Source organism: Mesoplodon mirus (assembly GCF_964341445.2).
Source record: "Mesoplodon mirus genome assembly, chromosome: 2".
Lineage (NCBI taxonomy): Eukaryota > Metazoa > Chordata > Mammalia > Artiodactyla > Ziphiidae > Mesoplodon > Mesoplodon mirus.
Window position 1 is genome coordinate 26,798,124 of NC_138977.1, and position 17,041 is coordinate 26,815,164.

General features: G+C 41.7%; 1 protein-coding gene across 1 annotated transcript in view; it reads right to left on the reverse strand.

The window, feature by feature from the left end:
* Positions 1–14,969, reverse strand: part of HERC5 (HECT and RLD domain containing E3 ubiquitin protein ligase 5) — a 42,632-nt gene extending 27,663 nt beyond the window's left edge. Inside the window, exons 1-10 of the mRNA XM_082611638.1 lie at positions 13,564–14,969; positions 11,007–11,127; positions 10,259–10,335; positions 7,624–7,845; positions 6,314–6,405; positions 5,922–6,052; positions 4,090–4,232; positions 2,875–2,951; positions 2,046–2,149; positions 760–819 (exon numbers count right to left, since the gene is read on the reverse strand). Of these exons, the coding sequence (XP_082467764.1) occupies positions 760–819; positions 2,046–2,149; positions 2,875–2,951; positions 4,090–4,232; positions 5,922–6,052; positions 6,314–6,405; positions 7,624–7,845; positions 10,259–10,335; positions 11,007–11,127; positions 13,564–13,831 (1,295 nt within the window). The 5' untranslated portion in view covers positions 13,832–14,969. The remainder of the gene's footprint in view (positions 1–759; positions 820–2,045; positions 2,150–2,874; positions 2,952–4,089; positions 4,233–5,921; positions 6,053–6,313; positions 6,406–7,623; positions 7,846–10,258; positions 10,336–11,006; positions 11,128–13,563) is intronic.
* Between the last annotated feature and the right edge of the window lie 2,072 nt (positions 14,970–17,041).

Here is a 17,041-nt window from a genome sequence, read left to right on the forward strand (position 1 = left end):
TTTAGGAAAAGAAGTACAAAGTCATTCTTTCATAATACTTAAAAATTCAAAGAAACCTTAGTATCTAGCAATAAGGAAGTAATCAAATAAATTAAGGTATGTCCTTCCCATGGAATACCATGCAACCATTAAAATGATGTTATGGGGAAATACTGAATAATATAAAAACTGAATAAAATGGAAAAATGGGCAAATGTATTAAGTGTGAAGAAATGTATAAAACAATATAATTCCACTTTTTGTAAAACAACAGATTTGCATTAAAAAAGATATTTATACAAACACTAGCTATTACACTTAAGTGGTGAATTTTGGCTGATTTTCATTTTCTTTTTGTTTCATGTCTTTTTTTTTGACATTTTCCACAGCAAGCATATATGTGCTTTTGTAGGAAAAAAAAAGGTAATTTTTAAAAAGAGACAAAGACATAGATAATTATTTTACCCTCAAACCATTTTCTTTACCATCTATCACAGTTTTTTAAATTGAGATATAATGGACACATAACATTATATTAGTTTCAGGTGTGTACAACATAATGCACTGATATATGTAAAGCATATACTGTGAAATGATCACCACAAGTCTAGTTAATATTCATCACCACACATACTTACACATTTTTTTCTTGTGATGAGAACTTGTAAGATCTATTCTCTCAGCAACTTTCAAATATACAATACAGTATTATTAACATAGTCACCATGCTATCTATACATAGTGTTTTCAACAGAATTTTAAATTTATTATATATATTACCTTTCCCTTAAAAAACTTCCAGCCAGACATGCAGGAGATGAAAATATCTCTCTGATTTCCCTATATTAGGAAGAAGATGGTGGTTAAAACAAATCAGAATATGCCTCCTTGTAGCAGGAGACATGATAAAGTGTCCTTCAAACTCCTCCCTCCATCTCCAATTTATTTGTATATTGCCACGGGCATCTGAAAGTCTCATTTGTGAAATCTCAAAATTTCAGAGGCAAACAAACATGGGAAATAAAAAGGTATGTACTCAGAGAAGCCAGAGGGGAAGAGGATAAGGCTTGACCTAGGATATTTTCTTGGACAAATAAAACACTCCCAACCCACCCAGCTTTCCAAGCCCTAGTTACTTCTATTCCACTGGAATAGAAACAAAAAAAAATTAACCAGAAATTAAAGGTGGGGATGTAGGCTCAGTTCTGTCATACAAGTACTTGCACAAACAGTTCCTGACCATTTGTGCTCTGCATGATGCAGCTATTTGGTACAACTACTTTCCAGAATTAGGAAGCCATACCTAAAAATGTCTCTAAAAGGAGACGCCTGTATAAATGAGCATAATTTGTACAGGTGGTAGGAGTTCTATCATTGAGAATAGGGTTGCCTAAGCTGTTCAGCTGCGAATAACAGCTCAACAAACAAGAGGCTCTAAAGTCAACGAGGGTTGAGAAACTGTAGACTATATTTCCTGCTCAGTGTCACAATTAAACATATCAAAGGCCCAGAGAAGTCCTGCACTAAAGAAAGACACCCCCATGGAGCTTACATGCTAAACTGTATGTGTCAACTTGGCTAGGCCATGGTACCCAGAGATTTGATCAGACACCAATCTAGATGTTGCTGTGAAGGTATTTTTTAGATGAGATTAACATTCAAATCAGTAGACTGTGAGAAAAGCAGATGACCCTCCATAATGTGGGTGGGCCTCACCCAATCAGTTGAAGGCCTTAAGAGAAAAAGTCTAAGGTCTCCAGAGGAAGAGGGAATTCTGCCTCCAGACTGCCTTGAGACTCAAGCTGCAATATCAGCTCTTCCCTGGGTCTCCAGCCTGCTGTCCTGCCTCAGAGATTTTGTACTTACCATCCCCTACAACTGCATGAGCCAATTCCTTAAAATCTCTCCCCACCACCCTCAAACACACCCTACTGGCTCTGTTTCTCTGCAGATCTCTGACAAATGGACCACTAGTGGACCACAAAATCTCACATCTCTGTATTATGCAGAACCAGTTGGGGAAACACTGCTTTAGAGAGCTATATGAGCAGACACTTAGGGTGTACCTTTTTGTATTCTGCCACTGTTTAGTCCCCACGTCAGCAATCCATCTCTTTACAGTGCCTTCATTCAAGGTAGGAATTTTCCTCCTCAGATTAACGTAGGAATTCTGTAAACAAACAAAATAGTAAAATTCAGTAACTCAGACACCACAGAAATAGGTAACCAAGTCTCAGGCACGTTCTAAGGATAGAGAGTAATACTAAGCGTGGATAACATAGCTCTGCAAAAATCATAAAGTAAGATTCTACCAAGGAACAATCAATCATTTGCCTGGTTGCCAATTTCTTGTCCAAGGGTGCTTAGATCCAAAGTAAGGTTCTCTGAATGCCCCAACACTGAACACTCTATACGGGTATGATCAGATTAAACTGAACATCAGACAGCTTTGAGTGGAGAGATCCTAAAAGGACTGAGTATAGAAGTAGCAGGAACTCGGTTTGCCTTGGTGGAGTAGGATATGGAGGTTACAGAGTGATTATTCATAAGACTATAAACCTCGGGTCTTTTTTAGTATTGGCTGGCAAAGTCACTTCAGAGTATCAACCTGTTGGTTCACTAGCACCCTGACCAAAACGCTCTTGGCAAGGAGCCTCCCGAAAGGTAAGCAGGGTCTAAGGAAATCACACGTATTTGATATACACTAAGGGCAAATCTGCTGACTTTTCTGAGTAAATACATATGTAGTTTAGACAATAAAGGATCAATAATGTCTAACAGTTCCCCAAACTCAGCCTAGTAACCTGATGATTTTGGAATTCACCAAATCTGGATTCTAGAACCTTGTTTTGCTTAAAATACCAAGTTATAAAACTTCTAGAGATCTATTTTTACCTCTTTTTCCACCCAAAGCAAAATGCTTTGATCTCCTCCAGCAATCATTATTAACTCCTTTTCTGAGTTATGGCTTTCTGAAAGGGATTTACAAAAAATCAGAGTTTAGAAACGCATTTGATACAAATATACACACTCAGCCTAAATAATTTTAGATTCTTCTTAAAGTGAGTCCTTTTATCTTTCTGACAGACAAAGACTCAGTACATTTCCTACCGATAAAGCAGAAGTACATATCTACTTCAGGGTAAAGTCTAGTTAGCAAACACAGATGATTCGCAAGGTTGGCGACGTGCTATCAGTTTAATACACATAATTAACATAAATGCTCATATATACAACACAGTCAAACAAATATTTGATTAGTTAACAGTTCCCTGGTTTAATTCAGCGCCTCTTACTAAAAATTTATTATTCTACAACTCAAGATTTAATCAACGACTACTGGCTGTGAAGAATGTAAGTACTTCAAAAGCCTATGCAAGTGGTTATAAGAAATCAGATATACTTGATCTGCTTAAGGAAATAACCCGACTGTTCATTTCCCCAAAAGAACTGAGAGAATTCCGGTACTTCCGGTCACCACTAAGCTTTCAGAAACAAGTGACCCAAGGGCTCCGAGGCACTTCTACAGTGGAACGTTTCAGAGCTAAGGCTCTAAAGTTACACTGGGCACAGTTCACGTGTCCAGCCACAACCCTTCGCAGGCTAACCTTCTGCCCTCCAAGTCTCTGCACCGTCCAGCAAAAGAGGACTGAGAGTACACACCTCCTGGAACTGTTTAGGGACCGGTGAGTCAGGCACAGTTTACAGTGCCTGGCATGTGTCGGCTGCTCATCATTCTGAGGGTTTTATGTGATTATGAGTCAATTTAATCAGGTAAGAAAAACAATCACTATGGAATTAATAGGTCCCTTGAAAACTGGAATCAGAGGCTGCATAGGCCTCTGAACCCATATAGTCTATTTTACGTTGTATCATTTTAGATCCACATTAATCTTAACCTGAAGGGCTAAGGGAAAACTAATGGTTATTTCGACTTGATAAACTAGATTGGCTGTGTTACGCTGTTTACAAGTAAACAAATGAAAGCAATGTTTAGAAAACCTCCCTTCACAGCCATACATTTCTTTTCTTGCCCACATTACACACTTAGAACCATCATTTTCTCAACCGAGGTACTCATGCCAAATCCTGTGCTCCTAAAGAATTTACCAAATGTGAGTTCTTCGTTTGATGGCAATCTCATGGGACGTGGTATCAGTTGATTACGTGTTCCATTTCCCAGTTGTCCTTCTTTTCCAGAACCAAAAGAAAAGACCTTCCCCACATCAGAAACATAGGCAAGTGTGTGCTGCCTATTAAATGAAAGCACATACGGTCAGTTCTCAATCATCCACAACGATTAGAGTATGCAGCAATCTGGTAAACTGAAGAAACTACGCTACTCAGTCAGTGAAACCAGCTAACCAACTTCCAATGGATGACATTAGCCATCTAGAAACTAAGAAACCACTAATGTGTGGCTGAGATGATTTTGGAACCCCTAAGCGTGCTGAAGGCCATGATGCTGCACCCAGGCAAATGACATTCTCTTCGTCAGAACAAGCACCACCTCTTGCTTTCTTTTTTAGGCCTTGGCTTGAGTCCCACCTTCTGGAAGCCATCTCTGAGCCCCTCCCCTCCCCATCCTAGAAGACAGCATTAGGTGACCCTCCCAGAGTTCCCTGCTCTATTTCCCAAAGACCTTTATCATGCTGATTTTCCTACTGATTTGCTCGATGGCCTCTCATACTATACAGATGTATAAGGAAAGAATTTGGCCTTACTCACAGGTCTGGCCTTTGTCCTCACTTCCTGGGAGGTAATGTCTAAACCCTTAGAATTTTCCAAGTGACAGGAGTGTCTCCCTTATTCATGGTAAGCCCGCCCCTAAGACCACACCTAATAGTTTATCCAGGGGGCTCATGGAAGCCCCTCCAGCTGTATGTAAGCCCAACCTCTCGATACACAGAGGCTGGAGGTTGAGTTCAACCACATGGGCAATAATTCAATCAATCATGACTAAGCAATGAAACCCCAATAACAACCCTGGACTTGCGTGAGCTTCCCTGGTTGGCAATATTCTTCAGTCATGTATCAGGCTGGGAGGAGGCAACACGGCCCATGGCTCCAAGGGGAGTGGACACCAGAAGCTCCTCATCTGGGCCCCTTCTAGACTCTGTCTTATGCATCTCTTCCTCTGACAGGTTCTAACTTGTATCCTCTTGTAATAAAAGTGACCATCAGTGTAGTAGCTTTCACTGAGTCTTGTGTCTTTCTAGTGAATTCTCCTATGTTAGTAGGGGTACTGCCTGGTTTGCAGTAAGACATTTCTAAGGTGAGGACTCCTTCTGTAACACATGCTACTCAGAGGAATGTATGTTACGAAAAAATACAAAGTGGTGACAGTGTTCCTTTGGTTAATGCAGAGATGGAGCGATGACATCAATGGCTAAACCTTTCTAACTCAAGTTTGTTCATTTTTTTCCAAATAAATGATAACTTTTTTTTTTTTTTTTTTCCGTACGCGGGCCTCTCACTGTTGTGGCCTCTCCCGTTGCGGAGCACAGGCTCCGGATGCGCAGGCCCAGCGGCCATGGCTCACGGGCCCAGCCGCTCCGCGGCATATGGGATCCTCCCAGACCGGGGCACGAACCCGTATCCCCTGCATCGGCAGGCGGACTCTCAACCACTGCGCCACCAGGGAGGCCCGATAACTTTTTTTTAAAGATAAAAGTGCATTCGAACAGTTACAAAGGTATTTCACTAAAGGACCAACAGAAAGTAAATGTATTTACACATTAAAAAAAATCAATGAAAGTAAATGTGTATAGTAAAATATTTATTATGATTGTCTAATAATGTAAAATTAAGCATCTTCACCTATCTGAAAATGTTTGATACCTTTATTTCAATCAAAGAAACTTGATGGAAATTTTATTAAACTACCTATCTAAATTTACTGTGCATATCTTACCAATTTTCATTGACACTTTACAACTTACCTCCCACATGCTATCTGGGTCACTCTATTCCCAACGAGTCCAGTTACCAAACAGGGTCTTAACTCATTCTGTGTTGAATTGTGACCGAGTTGCCCATATTTTCCAGCACCGAAAGTAAACACCAGCCCATCCTAAAGAAAGAGAACTTCATATCAGATTCTAGAGAAATATGACACAGAAGTAAACACTCACTGATACAAAGGCGTCAGTGAAAACTCAATAAAATCACCATCAAAGCAAAGCCCCCCAGTGATCATGACAGTCCTGCATGTGGGCAGTGGTGACCTTTCTTCTCTGGGGAACACTAGCTGCCCACATCTCCAGGTTCTAGTGCTTTCTCCACTACTAAGTGCTGTCCTGGAATTACAGTCAAAGAGACAAGGGTAACGCACCTTTGTGAGCAGGGCAGTGTGAGAGCCACCACAAGCAAGAAATTCAACTTTCTGGTTGGCCAGCACTTCAATGAGGGAAGGAGAAGCTTTATCTAGGCAAGGGAGAGAAGAGTTCAAGTGACCCAAAGGAAATGGTGAATTTCACACTAGAGTTCCACCTACTGATAAAATACCCAGACCACTTCCTCTAGGCCCATCACGACAGCTCCTAACACACTTTGACAAGAAAGGCTGTGTTGGTACATTTAGGTCTAAAAGCAGAGGTGGGCAGTGGTCAAAGGGCCACACGCGGGGGCACTCACCTGTGAAAGTGTCACTTTCACTTCCCAGAGCCCGTTCTTCTCTTTTTAACCTGACCTGATTAGCCTTCACTGAAGCATACCTGATATTTCCAAGACCCATCTAGCGTTACCCTTTTAATGAACATAAAGCTTCTTTTTTTCTTTCAAAGTCTCTACGACACTGTCCTTCCCTTACACTACCTCTTCTCTCTTTCACGATTATTTTCTTGTCCAAGCACTTAGAGATTCAGCAAAAATAAGTTCAACTGTCCTTTGTTCCTTTTCCTCCTCTGAGTATTTTTCTAACACTGACTTACATACAGGTTCTCCTGAGTAACTAGCATTGGACCGTGTGAGGCAGAAATGCAGTATCTGATCAGTAACTCTGGGGGTAATGTGTACATTACCACAGCTAATAAAGCAGCAGAGTTTGCCACACCTGAAATCTCTAACAAGGTGTTTGGGGTCATCAGAAGTATTGCCATCTGCTTTGTAGACGTAGCTCAATAATGCGAATTGTTGTGTGTGTGTACAGATGTAATGAATACCTTAGGAGACTAGGATAGGTGAGTTTCTAAGTAGAATTTTAGTATCCTTTTGTCCTAATGTAATTGGAATAATAGACATTTAAGTGCACAAGTACCTTGAAGGTCACTTCATCCAAACTCATCACTTTACAGAAAAAGAAAATAAGACCTAGAGAAAAATAAGTGACTTGGGTAGGCCCTGAAATTAGTTAACTTGAAGTGGGAATCACAGCCCAGGTATTCTGATCCCCAGTCCCATGCTCTTTCCCTTTTTCCCACTTAGCCCTGACACACGTCTCAATTACAGCCATGACCTCCACACTGTGCACCCATGTCGTTTAGACCAATTCTGCCCTGAAGACAGAGGGATAACCAGGGAGATCAGTGCTAATGAAAGTGGGGGTCTGAATCATTTCTGCCAGGGAAGTCTGTGGTACATTCACTTCTTACATGACAAAGATATATTTGTTTAGAATATGAATTTGAAAATATGTTTCCATACTGTCGGTGTGGCCCAGGCCCAGCTGTCCACAATCATTTCTTCCCCATGAGTAAATGTTTCCCGACATGGATAAGGCCATGCTGTGGGCTTCTCCTGCAGAAATCTGAACCAAGGGGACTCCTGAGAGGTGCTCCACGATCTGCGGTGTTGGGATCGAGGCACATGTTCTTCCAACTCCAAGCTGGCCGTGTAAGTTCTGTCCCCACGCAAAAAGCTCACCACCTTGACGTAAACAGAGAAAACGCTGTCTTAGTCAGTTTAAAATGCAGCAGATATCACCCTAGGACGTTATGTGCTATCCATACTATACCATCATGATCTCCTCCGTTCAAACTGACAAGACTGCTCAGATCCTCTCACGTCTCGGTCAGAAAAACCAGAACCTTCTCTTTAGCAATGACAGTTACAATCCCTTACCTCTTACCTCAAAGGGTAGTGCTATGAACTGAATGTCTGTGTCCCCTCAAAACTCCCACGTTGAAATCCTAACCCTCAGTGTGACAGTATTAGGAGGTGAGGCCTTTGGGCGGTGACTAGAATTAGATGAGATCGCGAGGTGGGGGGCGCTCATGAATGGGGTTAACGCCCTTATAAGTGGGTCCCCAGAGAGCTCCCTCACCCACTCCACCTGTAAGAAAACTGGCCCTCACTAGACACCGAACCTGCTGGAACCCTGACTTTGGACTTCTACCTCCAGAACCGTGAGAAATAAATTTCTGCTGTTTAAGCCACCCAGTCTATTTTTGTTATAGCAGCCTGAACGGACAAAGAATTAAGCTATCTGAATATATTATAATCAAATTCAAGAAACACTTATTTTAAAAATCCCACAGGATGGGCCCATGAAAGATAGAAACATCCTACATTTGGGAAAATAAAACCTAAAACTACTTTTCTTTCTTTCCCTCTCCCAAGTGCCTTAAGATGCTAAATAAATACCTTAAAAATACATTGAAAACTGCAGCACAGTATTTTGAAAGAGTGAGCATCTTCTTCCATTAATTAAATATATGGAACATATTTTTATTTTACTTATTTATTTTAAAAATTTTTATTGGAGTATAGTTGATTTACAATGTTGTGTTAGTTTCAGGTGTACAGCAAAGTGAATCAGTCATACCTATACATATTGGATCATATTTTTAAAGAAAAGTTCTTAGATATTATCTAATAGAGATGACAGTATCTAACGGAGTCTAAAAAAATATATCGGAGATTTAATGTTTACTGAGCAGGACCTGGTGGGAGACAGAGGTTTTCCTTCAAACGTAATTATCACATGCCTATCAGCCACCAGGAATATTATGATACCACTGAGAACGATCAGCAGTTCCCTTTCTTGCTTTCCCAACTTTCATTCTTCCTAGATTGTGATTTACCAATAATAAACCCTGAACAACCCCTTTGTCCCACATCCCTAGATCCTGCGCTTCTTGAAGGCACAGTGTGTCTGTCTCATCTTCACAACCTCAATATGGTAGATACTCAAAATGAAAGATCTGTTCATAAATGGATGAACTCAAAAAACCAGTTTTTTCCAATACAAGTTTTATACACTCAAACCTTAACAGGGCCTTCAGTACAGGTCAAATACTTGATTACTTACTTCCCATGAATTCCAGCTTTCATTCAGTTTATGTTTATATCTGTCCTACGTATTTAAAAAATTTCCTTGATCCTGAATTCCCCCCCTCTATCGCCTTCCTGTCTTAATTAGGTCAAGTTTCTTCAGGAAATACTCCATATTCACTACTTCCCTTCCCTACCATTATGGTATCTGGTAAGAAACAGGAAGTAATAAAGGGCTGGGGAGAATCTCTGAATTCAAAAAGTAATGTTAAAACACGTCAGAGGCCTGCAAACTGGCCATAAAAGCAGACCCAAGGGATTCTGAGCTCCTATCATGGGAGCTGGAAGAGCACTAGAAAAAGGGAAGAAAGTGCTAGAAAAGGGTGGATCATGCCTGGTCCTGCTTCCAGAGAGGAGATTTTGATTATTCAGAATATTTTCACTGTTTCATATTTGAAAAATAAAAAAACACGGAACTTTTGAAATAAAGCTCTAGGCCCAAGAGGTAGCCCAGGTGCCATGTCACCAAACTGAACTTTCATGGCCCTGTAAATGCTCCGCTTGACCAGAAACACAGCATATGCAGTCAGCCAATCCCCAAACACCAAGTCTACTCTGCGCTCTACACTTATTTCCTTGCTCCTTGATCTTTCTAAATGTCAGCCCTGCAACCTCAGCCAATCATGCCCGGTTTCCGCACTGAGGCTTCTAACACTCTACAAAACTCGCCCTTGCCCGAAACCCCTCGGGAAGACTGTTCCACTGCTTGTGAAGCCCTGTACACTCTCAATCCATGGGCTCTTTTCCCTTAAATAAAGGACATCAAACTCGTTACCAAATTGTTTTAGTTTTGTCATTTGACAGAAGAAAAGGGAGGAATAGTAATTATGAAAACCTGAAGATTTTATAGGTTCAAGAATTCTAATTTTGTGTCTCCTTTAGTACTGCTCTAGACCATATCACATTCAAAACCATACTTCTGTTACAAAGTGAAGCACGTACATTCTACTAGTTCTACACACACACACATTTGCTCCAAGAAACAATTAATATTCCAGAAAAGTACCTTTTGAGAGTGCAAGCGAATGATAATCTCCACATGTGATCTGAATTATATTTTTTTCTTGTAAAATGCACTGAAACCTGATGAAAGAAAATATGGTTTATGTTGATCACATAATGGAAGTCACAACATTGATGTAAGAGTTATTAACTGTATTTAATTAGGATTGAAGCTCAAAACATTAAATTTACTGCTTCACGTTCAGCACATCTAAAATTATTATAATAACATGCTTTAATTAGTGGCTTAAAAAGAAAATAATGTGCATTACAAAACTGTGGTAAGATGATTCTAAGACACTTTTGCATACAATAACTTTATGATGCAGGAATAATACAAGATGAAACTAACTTCTAATTCACATGATCTACTGGTAAAACATCTCACAAATCATTCATTTGATCATTCATTTTTTCCCAAGGTTGAAAACTATTTCTGTAAATATAACTTATAGCATTATTAGGAGTGTTAAATGAGTTAATGAATGTGAAAGTCCAGTTTGGGGCTACTTGGACTAACCAATCATTTCCTTTAAATGCCAAAGCAACACATGGTACATGCGATGTGAGACATAAATTGATTTATAGTTCATTTGATAGAATTAACTTGTCCAGAATTCATCATTTACTTAAGACGTCACTGTATAAAGCAGGCGACAAGGATCATATAAAGTAGTATCTTCCTACAAAAATTATATTGCCTTTTGAGTAAAAGTTAACTGATTTTTAATAAAAGAAAACACCTTCCTTACCTTGCATGTGTTACGCTATAGTTGTACTCAAATGGTTTTCCATCTGAGGAGAGAACCAGCATGTGCTCTGCGCCTTGGTCCATGGAATGTATCTTCATTTTTTTCCCTAACTTAATGCACTCTGCAGAGCAAATCCAACTATCACCATTCTGTTACCCACTGTTATTATTCATTTCATTATAATACACTTAAAACACCTGGAAAAAGTATGCTTTTAGATTCCTGTTCAAGAAGTTCATAAAGAAAAACTAAATTTGAAAAGCTAGAAATGAAAAAGGCTGTAAGAAAATATATCTTAATTTTTGGACAACACAACTCTCTTTTTTTTTTTTGCGGTACGCGGGCCTCTCACTGTTGTGGCCTCTCCCGTTGCAGAGCACAGGCTCCGGACGCGCAGCCTCAGCGGCCATGGCTCACGGACCCAGCAGCTCCGCGGCATGTGGGATCTTCCCGAACCGGGGCACAAACCCGTGTCCCCTGCATCGGCTAAGCGGATTCTCAACCACTGCGCCACCAGGGAAGCCCCCACAACTCATTTTAAGAGTAAATATATTGTGTATTCTGAGATACACTCTTTCCAAAAACAAAACAAATAACAATAATAAACCCCTCCTGACGCTCCATCTAGAAGCCAAGGCCTATAACCTTAAAAGGAGACATTTGGTTTGGGGGGACGATTTTTAAAAAGGATGTTGTTAAAAGAATTGTTATTGGCATTAGTGCATATTTAGCCCCTTCTAAAAGTTAAAGATTTAAAATTGTCCACTATGCCATTTACTCTTATTTAATTTGTTCACAAAAAGTAGGACAGGGACTTCCCTGGTGGTCCAGTGCCTAGGACTCCGCGCTCCCAATGCAGGGGGCCTGGGTTCGATCCCTGGTCAGGTAACTAGATCCCACATGCTGCAACTAAGAGTTCGCGTGCCGCAACTAAGACCCTGCCCAGCTAAATAAATAAATAAATAAATAAATAAATAAGGAAGTAGGGTAGATTGGGGACCTTGTTTCAGCTTTCAGTTCTAACGAAAAAAAATCTATTCTTGTAAAAATACCAAAGCACAAACGACTTCATAATAAAAATGCTAAGAGAACCAAAACGGTTTGGTAATAAAGAAGAAATGGCCCAACAGACTAAAGTTGTTTAGAGACCCAGCATTTCAAATCAGTTGGAAAAAAGGAGGGTTTATTCAAAAAAAGGTACTGGGACATCCGGCTAGCCATTCTGGAGAAGCAAATCAATCTAGATCCCCCTACTTCATTCCTTAAGTCAAAATAATTTCCAAGTGTATCAAAAATTTTAGGTTTAAAAATAAAATCTTAAAATTAGTATAAAGATGAGTACATTAAAAAAAGAAATTGGATTGTGAATAGCTTTCTAACATAACACAAAATCCATAAGCCTCCTTAAAAGATTGATGAAGTAGACAATAAAATAACCTTAGCTAAAGGCAAGTCGGGGAAAATTTTACAACGTATATGACCGACAAAAGGCTCCTCTAACTCAATATTCAAAAACTCTTCCAAATAAATACGAAAAAGATGACAACTCAATTTTTTTTTTCTTTTGCGGTACGCGGGCCTCTCACTGCTGTGGCTTCTCCCGTTGCGGAGCACAGGCTCCGGACGCGCAGGCTCAGCGGCCATGGCTCACGGGCCCAGCCGCTCCGCGGCACGTGGGATCCTCCCGGACCGGGGCACGAACCCGCATCCCCTGCATCGGCAGGCGGACTCTAAACCACTGCGCCACCAGGGAAGCCCGACAACTCAATTTTTTAAAAAGCCAGGCAAAGATATGAATGAACAGGCAGTTCAAAAAGAAATGCGAATGGCCCACAGAAAAAAAAAATCCTCAACTCCGCTCAAGTTAAAAGTAAAACGAACAAAAGTAAAATATCATTTTCTTCACTCAACAGAAGGGCAAATTTTTCAGTTGAGTGTGTGGCCATTTGCTTTCCCGCCCACCTGTAGAATCGGAGCTACGGACACCGGACCTAATCTCTACAGAGATTACCACGGAGAAGTGCAACTGAAAGCACTCTTTAAAATGCCTGCAAACATCGTCACTGAGAACAAGATAACGCGAACGAGGTTCTCCAAAGACTCTACATAGGAGCGGACCGAAAAAGGGGTCAGTGAGAAACACACTTGGAACAGAAACCAACGACAGAGGAGGGCTGGCTGAGATAAGATGCTGCCGGTACACTCCCTCTGTGCGGTCGGCGGACGGAGCCGACTACTCCTCGCCACCACCCCGCCGAACTCCACGCCCACAGGGATCGGGGCTGGGAGAGCGCAGGGATGCTGCACGAGCCAAGCGCGAAAACCCCCCGGGCCGGCGCGCGTCTGCGGCCTCCGCGGACCGCTGCGGCGTCTGGTCCCCTTCTGAATCTTCTTCGCGGTGAGAGAACTGCACAAGTCGGGCCACTCTGCAGAGAAGCGTCCCTGCTGGCCCCGACCGCGACTCCGACCCCTCAGGCGCCGACCCCGGCAGCCCACCGCACTCACACCCCCAGCCCGCGGCGGGAGGGCCGAGCGGGCGCTGCGCCGCCCCACTCACTCGGCTTCCTGGCGCCGTCGCTCCCCGCCGGCAGCTGGTGGACCTCGACGCCGGCGCCGCCGCGCTCCAGCACAGCCAGGCGTTCGCGCGTGCAGCACATCTGGCGCGTCGCCTCGGTCCTCCGGGACAGCGCGCTGCGGAGTGGGTCGGCGCTCGGGAAGAGCCAGAGCTTCGCACCCCGCGGCTCCGCGGGCCGGGACGCCGGGACCAGCCGGGACGCCGAGCGAGCGCCGCCGCCCCGCGACCCCCTCCGTGGCCTCCGCTCCATCTCAGTTTTCCCGGGCTCCACGGCCGTGCCTCCGCTCTCCAGACCTTCTGAAGAGACCGAGCTGTGACGAGGCAAGGAGAGGGGGAGATGGCCGCTGCGAGAGCGCCCACGAGACCCCCGGCGTCGCGGTGCGGAGGCGGAATGAGCGCAACGCGCGGCGGCGTCGAGGAACCGCAGCCTCCCTGCCCCGCCCCTGCCCCGACGCCGGGCTTCCAATGTGCTGTTTGGGGGCGGAGCCGGCAGTGTCAGAGAATCGAAACTGCCTTTTTTTTTTTTTTTTAAGGGGGCGGAATCGAAAAGGAAAAGTTAAAGGGAAACTGGATGACTCACGACTGGCTTGGACGGTGGCCAGAGTAAACAGAACGCTGGCCGGTGAAGAGGTGGGTGAGCAGGGCTGAGAAGGTGTCCCCGGGCGGGCAGTGGCCACCTGAACTGGACCAGGTGGCCTTCGAAGAAACACTGCAATTCCACTAGGAGGAGCCCTGACACAGGCGGACTTGCAGAATTTCCAGAAACTATGGTGGCCCGGAGAGCTGAAATTTGTTAAGCATTCTGTTGGGGGCTCTGCTGCAGTCTCGTGGTGAAACTCGTGCCGTCCCACGGCCCACGCTGCGGTGCCTGCAACCACTGATCTGCTGTCAATAAATCTTTGCCTTTTCTAGAGTTTCTTAGAAATGGATTCAAACTTGTGCAGTCTTTTGTGTCTGACTTTTTACACTTAGCATAAGGCTTTTGACATTCATCCTGTAGTGTTTCATCAGTAGTTCCCTCTTTGTTATTGAGTGGTATTCTATTATATGGATATACCACAATTTCTTTATCCATTTACTAATAGGAAGGCTTTTCAGTCCTTTCCGGTTTGTGCCCACAGAGAATAGAAGTGCTGTGAATACTGTGAACAAGTCTTTGAGTGGATAAATGTTTTCATTTCTTTGGGGTAAATACCTAAAAATGGAATTGCTGTGTCATATGGTAAGTACATGAATATCATTTTAAGAAACTACCAAACTTTTCTAAAGTGCTATACTATTTTGCATTCCGTCCAGCAGTTTATGGGAGTTCCAGTGCCTCTGTATCTTTGCCAACATTTGGTTTGGTCAGTCTTTTTAATTTTAGCAATTCAGGTAGTCTAGAGTACTATCTTATCGCAGTTTTAATTTCCATTTCCCTTACGATTAATGACATTTAGCATTTTTTTCAGGTGCTTATTAGTGCTGATCTCTGTCTCTTCTTTGGTGGTCTGTTCACATCTTTTGCCCATTTATTAATTCGATTGCTTATTATCTAAGGGTTTTATATATATATGAGTTCTTTTTTAATATTTATTTATTATTTTATTTGACTGTGCTGGGTCTTAGTTGCTGCATGTGGGATCTTCCTTGCAGCTTTCAGGATCTTCAGTTGCAGCATGTGGGATCTAGTTCCCTGACCAGGGATCAAACCAGGCCCCCCTGCATTGGGAGCGTGAAGTCTTAACCACTGGACCATCAAGGAAGTCCCTATAATACAACTCTTTATGTTACATATAAAGTCCTTTATTAGACATATGTTTTGAAATGTTTCCTACCAGTCTGTGGCTTGCCTTTTAATTTTATTTAAAATGTCATTTGAACTAACACAATATCGTAAAGCAACTATACTTCAATTTTAAAAAAAGTTATGATAAAACTAAAACAAAAAAATAAAATTCCATGAAAAAATGTCATTTGAAGAGCTTAAGTTTTAATTTTGATGCAGTTTATTCATTTTTTCTTCTTTATCCATTTTTGCTTTTCTCTTACATAGTTCATGCCTTTTTTGTCTTACTTAAGAAACCTTTGCTTGACCCAAGGTAACAAAAATTTTCTTATATGTTATCTTCTAGAAGTTTTATAGCTTTAGGTCTTTTTTACATTTCAAATGAATTATTCTTTATGATGGGAACATAAGGGATGGGATGGGAACCTGTAAGGGAACAGGTTCATTTTTTTTTCTTATGGATTTCCAACTGTTCCAGTTTGCCTTTACTCACTGAATTGCCTTGGCGTCTTTGTCAAAACTGTTGGCTATATGTGATTCGATTTACTTTGGGACATTTTATTGTGTTCCATTATTTGTATGTCCATTTTAAAAAAAAATAAATTTATTTATTTATTTATTTTTGATGGTGTTGGGTCTTTGTTGCTGCGTGCGGCCTTTCTCTAGTTGAGGCGAGCGGGGGCTACTCTTTGTTGTGGTGCGCGGGCTTCTCATTGCGGTGGCTTCTCTTATTGAGGAACATGGGCTCTAGGTGTGCGGGCTTCAGTAGTTGTGGTTTGCGGGCTCTAGAGCGCAGGCTCAGTAGTTGTGGCGCACGGGTTTAGTTGCTCCGTGGCATGTGGGATCTTCCCAGACCAGGGCTTGAACCCATGTACTCTGCATTGGCAGATGGATTCTTAACCACTGCACCACCAGGGAAGTCCTGTATGTCTATTTTTACTCCAGTACCACACTGCCTTGATTACTGTAGATTCTAATTAAGTCTCAAAATCAGTTCACTCAACTGTTCCACCATGGTTCTTCTTCAATGTTGTTTTGGCTATTTTAGGTCCTTTGCATTTCCATATACATTTTAAGATCAGTTTATCAATTTCTACAAAACAGACTGCAAGGATTTTGAAATTGCACTAAATTAGATCAGTTTCAGAAGAACTGACATGCTGATAATATTGATTCTTCTGTCCATGAGCATGTCTCTCTCCATTAATTTAAAGCTTCTTTAATCTCATTCAGCAATGTTTTCAAGTTTTCAGGGAACAGTCAAGCATATTTTGTTAAATTTATCCATAAGTATTTCTTATTTTTTGATGATATTGCAAATGGTACTTTAAAAAAATTCATTGTATGATTGTTATGAGTATATATAAATGCAATTAATTTTTATATATTGACCTTGAACCCTGACACCTTTCTATATTTACTTAATAGTTCTAGTAGTTTTTTTGTATGGATCCCTTTGAATATCCTACGGATACCCATGTAATTTGTAAATAAGATAGCTTTACTGTTTCCTTTCTAATCATTATGCCCTTTCTTTTTTTTAGTTTGCCTTATTGTGTGGACTAGTACATCTAGTACAATGTTGAACAGAAGTGATGACAGACATCTTGGCCTTGTTCCCAATTTTAGTAGGAAAGCATTTGGTCTTTCACCATTAAGTATGAAGTAATCAGGTTGAGGAAGTTCCTAGTT